An 8,154-nucleotide genomic window follows, 5' to 3' on the forward strand; every position below is an offset into this window, starting at 1 on the left:
ATTTCTGTTATCATGATTTACTGAGAAACATGACTTGGACAACTGACTAGCTAAGTGAATTATTATTGATTCAGACCAATCATAAACCCTACGCCTCTGAAATTATATTGACTCCCCTGCTGTTCCCTCGAGAGAGCCTGTAAGTGGCAAGCAGCACTCAAATTTAACATTTACAGACATGACATACACCATTTGAGCGGGCTTTTCAGTCAGGAGATACTTTTGTGTTTCAGCTCCCCCCTCCAAAGAACAGCCTGTCCTTTCTCTTCCTCCTCCCCTGCCCTACCACCTCCCTCCAAGCTGTATAATTCATGTGGCATTGTATTTATTGTGCAAACACACAGTGTGAGAGCCCATGTTAGGTAAGAACAGGCCGTGGCGTCAAGAACCTCAGGCCTGACAAGGGAAAGCTTAAGCCCTGTACTGCACAGCTGCTGAAAACAAGAAGCCAGCACGCAGGCACCAGAGAGCAGCCGGGATCCATTGTGTAACCATTCATTTTCACAGTCCACAGACCTTATAATGAAGAGAATTTTATCACCGGTACACAGCGGGAAAATAATGTCAATATTTACACAGATGGCAATTATGAGATTCCATCTGTTTAAAAGTGGTGGAAATTGTGCTGTATCATAGAACACCACTTTCAGTAAAGGAAGGCTGTTAGGTTTAAATACACAGGTCCAGCTGGCTCAAGGAACATCAAAATGTCATTGGTGAGGGGCAAGGAACACAACCAGTGACAGGTGTGTCCCTCCGCAAGGGACCGTCCAGCTCTGTTTAACCCTGTAGTGGGAAGAGCAGAGCGAAATGTGGTTTCAGTGTTGACTCTGGCTGGCATCAATAATTACACAGACTGGTGAGCATTAACATCACAAAGAACTCCTTGTTCAGCCATAGGATTCACGCTTGACGGAACACAACCTGTGAGAACAGAGGACCTTTAAGAAGGCTTTGCGCCGGATGAAACAGACATGTAGAGACAAACCAGTCTTTAACTCTTCGACCATGCTGGTGTTAGAATCTTTTCCAATAGTGTTAGAGGACTTATATTTTTCCCCAAACAAGGCTTTCAAAGAATATTTTAACTAAAACCTGCTCGGATAAAATAGTCCACCGCACATGAAAGGCAAAGCACTACCGTAAATAGAACCCTGCAGTTGATTGAGCACAAAATCATCCAGTCACAGCGGAAGTTGGGGTGGTTGTTGATGACGAAACCACGCTTGGCCAATAGAAAGACGTTACTGGGTGTTGACCTCTGTGAGCCGCATCACCACCTCCTCCATGTCCGTGGCGGAGGACTACTATATAAACAAATCAGTCCAAGTTTTAAAGGGCAGAGTTGTAAAAACTCCCAGGCTGTGGGGAGTTCACTTGATAACCTGTGAATCGGAACTTAACGATACCCCACAGAAGCAAAATCGCCTGGAGCACCATTATCAAGACGACATCATTTTGTATCTCCTTTAGAAAGCAACATTAGAGGCTGCGCAAGCATAACGTTTGCTGGAGCGGACTCTGGCTAGTGCAAGAGGGACCTGCTGTGAATTTCCATGTAAGTAAATATATGAACCCTGGCATAACATTCGTTTTGTCGGAAACGGAAATAGTTGTGCTTTATGTTGTTTAACTGCTATTGATTCTCACACTGCCACTTAAAGGCTCTATTGAACATTGGTCTTTGAAACGTTACTCGAGTACGCAGACTGTAGCCATCTAGGCAATTCAAATGCTACGTAGCTTGCCATTGATAAACACGGTCGTAAATCCGGTTTAAATCGAATTTTGTTCTTCTCTCGCTGTTAACGGTGATGTCAATGTTAGTGCACGTATATCTATGGCTTGCTTTGCACGGTGTCACCGCGGGGAAACACTGATAACCAGTTGTGGTCGAGCTAAACATTAACCGTATCTGACGTTTTTGAATAGCTAGCTAGCTACATTTCTGTTCACACCCGTCATTAAGTTGCTCAGCTCATGCTAGCTGTTCGGCTCTATCAGCGCAGAACGTCACGAGAAAACAAGGCATTTTTGTGTATATGGTCACTGTCATCATGTGACCAAGCGAGTGTCTTATCTCTGCAGCAGAAAAGTCTTGTATTAGACTTTGAATGTTGATTATGTAACAGCAGTTCTCGTCGAAAGCTCGTACGTGCTCCTCTGCTTGCTGTAGCTCAGTCGGTGCAGTAACGTTAGAATAACCTGTTTGGGTTAAAAAACATTCTCCCGCTTCGACGTACAAGGCAGGAGTTTTGCCCGAACATGTCCTCGTGCCAAAATGAGGCAATTGAAAATCCTTCTGACTATTGACACCTGCTCTCAGATCCACCGCCCTCCGCAGAGGTCAACCGTGCTTTCGTATTTCTGTCACACTAGTCCGCTGGGGAACACACACTGCTGACACCGTCTCTGAGTCAGTGGCCTCTGTTTATTTATAGCTGATATTGTACAGCTGAGATACACGCTGCTGTCAGAGGTGTGTGTGAGTGTGAGAGAGAATAGAGTACCAGGAGCTAATGCATGCAACATGGCTTTCATCATAATACTGTTTAATTTGATATATAATCTACAAATGTCTTCATAATACTTAATGCCTTTCTTCTTTTCTCTGTTTCAGGATCCTGAACCTAACCGTGTTGCAGGAAGGAGATTCATTTTGGCAACAAGCACTCAGTTTTTTCATTACACTGATCACTGCTGCCTTGGAGGTTTTTGCAACGCTCACAAACAGCAACTCTGTCACGGAAAAAGAATTGCCCTTGCCACCGAAGCAGCTATGCAGCTTGAAATTCAAGTAGCACTCAATTTTATTATTTCCTATTTATACAACAAACTCCCTCGACGACGTGTGAATATCTTCGGCGAAGAGCTTGAGAGGCAGCTGAAGAAAAAGTATGAAGGCCACTGGTATCCGGATAAGCCATACAAAGGTTCAGGGTTCAGGTGCATCCATGTAGGGGAGAAAGTGGACCCTGTGGTGGAGCAGGCAGCCAAAGAGAGCGGGCTGGACATTGAAGATGTCCGGAATAATCTCCCTCAGGACCTTAGTGTGTGGATCGACCCCTTTGAGGTTTCCTACCAGATTGGGGAGAAGGGACCGGTCAAGGTGTTATATGTGGATGATAACAATGAGAACGGGTCAGAGCTGGACAAAGAGATCAAGAACAGCTTTAATCCTGAGGCCCAGGTCTTCATGCCAATCAGCGACCCTGTCGGGGCTTCCTCAGAGTCCAGCTCCCCCTCCCCTCCTTTTGGGCAGTCTGCTGCTGTGAGCCCCTCCTTCATGCCACGCTCCACCCAGCCCTTAACGTTCACCACTGCCACCTTTGCTGCCACCAAATTTGGCTCCACTAAGATGAAGAGCAGTGGCCGCAGCAACAATGCTAACAGCAGCAGCAGTAGCAGCAAGGTGGCCCGCACCTCCCCTACCAATAACCTGGGTCTGAATGTCAACACCCTGCTGAAGCAGAAAGCCATCTCGACCTCCATGCACTCACTGTACGGGTTGGGCCTGGGTCAGCAGCAGCAGCAGCAGCAGCAGCAGCAACAGCAACAACAACAGCAGCAGCAGCAGCAACAACAACAACAACAACAACAACAGCAGCAACAGAAGGCCTCTGCTTTGTCCCCTAACGCCAAGGAGTTTGTGTTCCCCAGCCTTCAGGGCCAGGCTAGCCCTGGAGCAGTGTTCCCTGGGGAGAGCTCGCTGGGGCTCGGCCCTCTGCAGTACAACAATGCCTTTGACATGTTTGCGGCCTACGGGAGCCTCAACGACAAGTCCCTTATGGATGGCCTCAACTTCAGTCTGAGCAACATGCAGTATTCAAACCAGCAATTCCAGCCAGTCATGGCTAACTAAACTTATCAAGATATTATTTATGAATGATGGTGGCTCAAAGAGAAGGAAAAACAAAACGCACACTAAAAAACTGGACTTTCAAGGATCTAGTGTCTAGTCAGTCAAGCGCATGTGCCCAAGGGTGTTTTTACTGTGCCCCCTTGAGTTTGTTTCTACTAAAAGCTTGTTGTACAAACACATCCAAGCTTGGTTACTTCAATTCAACATGCATCATTGTTTTTCTTTTTCCTTTTTGCCAACCAAGCACAAAATTTTTTACCATGTTGAGAAAATTCTCCAAAAACTTAAAGGAAAAAAAAAAAAAAAAAAAAAAATACAAGCTTCAAGTTTTGGCCTCTTACAGTATTTTACAGGTGGTAAGACAAGGCTGATTTTTATGAATTGGCACTACTAAGTGGGGTTACTTGGTCTTTTTCTAATTGTATAATTTAATTTAGTACAGAGTTTGTAAGATATCAGAGTATATATTGTTTCTATGACATGGTGTTGCATTTATATCTTTTTACTACTACAGTGATCTGTGATGGCTGCAGCAGCTTTTCCTTATTTTTTCTTTTTTTAAAGATAATTGTTAAAGAAATCCATCTTTAAAAAAAAATACATCAAATATGCTAAAGATTGTGTACAGAGTATTCCTTAGTGGTGGAATTCAAGTGTAGGAACATTTGCTTTTTCTGAAAGATGAATTGTATTTTCTGTTAAGAGGTTAAAAAGATTTTGCTATACTATGGACAAAATGTAATCGTATGAATATTAATTTTGTACCTACATTGTGCAATACTTGATAAAAAATACGGTATAACAAAGTATTTTGAGTCAGTGTCTTACATGTCAAGAGGGACTGAAATAGTTTATATTGTTAAGTTTGTATTAAATGCTTAAAAATTATATGCTTGTCTTTATTTTTTTTAATTTCATATTTGCACCCTGGTCTTTTTAATAAAATAAACTACAGTTAAACATGATCTGTGGAAAGCTGACTTATTTATTGCTTGCTTAAAGACAACAGTGACTTTGCTTTTTAATTTTTAACCAGCAGCAGACTTTGCTGTTGGCCAATCCTCTGCATGAGCAAATAATAGTATTGATCGTCACGTGCTAGGAGTTGCCATTCTGAGTCATGAGGGCAGCTTGAGGTTAAAAATGGAGACTTGACTGTGAAATCTATGTGGCAACATGAAGTCTTAAGCTTATTTACTGTAAACTTTGGATCTGTTCGGGGCTCGAAGGCGGAGGTTAGTGTCTCAGTAATCAGGTGGAGTATCCACGTGATGTAAAAGATGTGGAGCGCTGTTTATGATCTGTCATTCTCATTGTAGCAGTTACAACCATCACATTTCATTTAAAGCCTCATCAAGCCTGTTTGCTCATTTTAAGGTGCCTCTGTTGGTGTTGCTGCTCAGTGGACGTGTTTATAGGCCTGAAAACACTAATTACAGCAACCGTATGAGAGACAGTCATAGTCACTGCTCGGGCATATCGTGGGCTTGGATGAGGCTGTGAAAGAGTCAAGTCCAAACCAAGCCAAACACCTATCAAAGTTTAGATTTTCAAAAGCTTCACTCACCAAAGACAGAGTCACAATTGCAACTGTGTATGAGTCAAAGGTCCGAGGAGGAAAACAGCTTGTGTGTGTTTATGTTCAAGTGATTACTCCTCCCTTCTTTGTCAACGACTTACACACACTGAAGTGTCATTATGACTGAGCAAACCTGGCTACCTCAACACACCTAAAGCCTGTTTTAGATGCTCATGAATGGTTATATGAGAAGAGTGTTGATTTTCTTAAGTGCCTGACCTGGTGACAAATATTGTAGGGTGCTTTATAGCACCGATACGTAATTACTTTCAGGTATGTTATTATTTGGTTTATATTGAAAGAACTACTCAGATCCTTTACTAAATCTACTTAAAGTAGCAAACATAAATGTACTCAGTCCATTCTTGTAACTGATATTTTATGCTATTAAATGGTTTATACTGATGCATCGTTGCATAAGATACACTTTGCTGTTGTAGCTGCTCCAGATTGAGCTAGTTTTAGCCTTTCATACAGTTAAGTAGTTTTGCCCAGTGGTTCTCAACCTAGGGGTCAGGTCCTGTCCAAAGGCTCAGGAGTTAAATCTGAGAGTGTGCGAGCTGAATAAGGGAAAATGATCAAATCTGAAAGAAGAAAAGAATAAATTCAAATGTTTGTTTATTTTTTGATCTTCTCTCTAACCTCTAATATTCAAATGAAACCATGTGAGAAATAAAGAGGCACAGCAGGTTTTGGTGGATTTGCTAACAACTCATAGCTATCTGAACTGCAGCTAAACCCTGCTTGTTTTGAAAGGGCTCACAAGCCAAACAGGTTGAACCAATGGTTTAATCTTTAAAAGACACAATGTATTTGATAATCTTATCATGTGTTATATAATCTTGAAAGTAACTGGTGACTACAGAGGAGTAAAACGTACAATAATTCCCTCTGCAATTATTGTAGAAGTATAAGGAGCATAAAATGGAAGTAAAGTACAAGTATCTCAGTATTATTTAGGTACAGTTCTTGAGTAAATGTACTTAGTTACTTCCCACTTCTGTCTTTCTGTAACATGATGTACTTGTAATAGAAAGCTAAAAAGCTAAACACTTCATATGGTCTAGAATTACATGTCCGTCTATTGTGAATTCTGTGAGCGATGGGGAAATGTAAGTCTCGGTTTAGATTGGTGTGGCAAATAAATAGTTAATTAAAAGTTGCAAATGAATTCTTCTGGTACCAGGGGGAGTAGTTTGTGGAGGATTAGATGGAAAGAAGATTTTTGCAAGTTGCGATTCCACCCTTGTGTGACAGTCGCATTAAACACATTCCTGGCTGTTGTGCTGAGTAACGTCAGTGCCTTTTGTGTATGGGGATACCAGTATGTGCTTTCGTAACTGGTTTCTTGTCAGATAACACACCCTTTATGACTGATTGCAAAGCACCTAGAACTGGGCAGATTTCATTTGGATGGAGTGAGTGTGGTGTCATTATGCTGTCATGGTCAGTGAGTATTCTAAGGTGCATATCCAGTCAGTTGCTATTTCCAGAACTCTTAACTATCCAAACCAGTCCATTTCCCATTGTGTGCTCTGCTGTAATTAACTGGGTCGGAGGAACTATTTTAGTCCTCAGCCCGAATTGTCACTTTTCAAATTGGTATTGAAGTCTTCAAGACTTGCACTCCAAGTGCAAAACAATATTCAAAACACACACACACACACACACACACACACACACACACACACCCACACACACACACACACACACACAGAGTTCCACATGACCACCTCAGCTCTCTGGGACAAACAGGCCCACAGATGGTCTGGTGTCACACCAGCTGGGAGACTCCCAGGGTGTGGGGTGTTGCCTTGCTGTGACTCCATCTTGTCTGTTCCAGTGTGCTCTCCCCCTGCTTCAGAAAGATGCATTCCTGACATGAGCTTCACATATTGCACACAGGTCCTTATCATACTGTATCTTTCACACACCCAGCAGTGTTGCGCACTCGACATACAGGACTTGTGTTTGTATTGAAGGGTGTTTCTCAGCCAAGGGGTTTGCTGTTTTTAAAAGTAATGGGAGTTCCATGCAGCAAAGTATAGCTGTGGAAGCAAAGAGAGGCCATAATCACTTGAATTTAATAAATATATGACTGTAAAATGTTTTCACAGTGTTGAAATTTAATTTGCTTATTCACTTTCGTTCAGAGAAATAAGGTTTGTACCACTCTCAAGTCAGTATGTCAAATATGAAGCTAACATCAGCAGCTGGTTCGCTTAGTTTAGCATAAAGACTGCAAACATGGTGAAAGAGCCAGTCTAGCTCTGTCTAAAGACAGCAAACCCCCTTACGTTCATAGCTAGCAAAGAACAACATTGATAATCTGAAATTCATAAACAACTGAATATCTAATTGTGAGATGTAACTACAGTGTTTCAATTTATAGGGAAAAGTCTTACGTTTAGGATGTGCACTTATTTGCTTTCTTGCCAAGAGTTGGATGAGAAGGTTGATATCACTTTCTGTACACTAAATCTGAAGCTGCAGCCAACAGCCAGTTAGCTTAGCTTAGCATAAAGACTGGAAATGGGGAAACGGCTCAGTCCAAAGGTAGCAAGATCTGCCTCAACCAGCGTCTCTGAAGCTCGCTAATTAACAGGTCATATCTTGTTTCTTTAATCCGTACGAAAGCCAAGGGATTACTGTGTATGCAACACTATTTCTTGGCTGGGAGCAGTGACTTCCTGGAGTCTCTGCTGGTTGCCTG

The 8,154-nt window shown here is 42.2% G+C and overlaps 1 protein-coding gene across 1 annotated transcript; it reads left to right on the forward strand.

The window, feature by feature from the left end:
- Positions 1-1,337: 1,337 nt before the first annotated feature.
- LOC143339002 (protein Tob1-like) lies at positions 1,338-4,827 on the forward strand. The gene is made up of 2 exons (XM_076759964.1): positions 1,338-1,558; positions 2,621-4,827. Exon 2 carries the CDS (start codon positions 2,780-2,782, stop codon positions 3,860-3,862), a length of 1,083 nt encoding a protein of 360 aa, XP_076616079.1. The 5' UTR covers positions 1,338-1,558; positions 2,621-2,779; the 3' UTR covers positions 3,863-4,827.
- Positions 4,828-8,154: the final 3,327 nt, after the last annotated feature.

This window comes from Chaetodon auriga, chromosome 20 (assembly GCF_051107435.1).
Source record: "Chaetodon auriga isolate fChaAug3 chromosome 20, fChaAug3.hap1, whole genome shotgun sequence".
NCBI lineage: Eukaryota > Metazoa > Chordata > Actinopteri > Chaetodontiformes > Chaetodontidae > Chaetodon > Chaetodon auriga.

Coding starts and splice junctions, on each gene's coding strand:
- LOC143339002 (XM_076759964.1), top strand. CDS start 2,780: ATGCAGCTTGAAATTCAAGTAGCACTCAATTTTATTATTTCCTATTTA.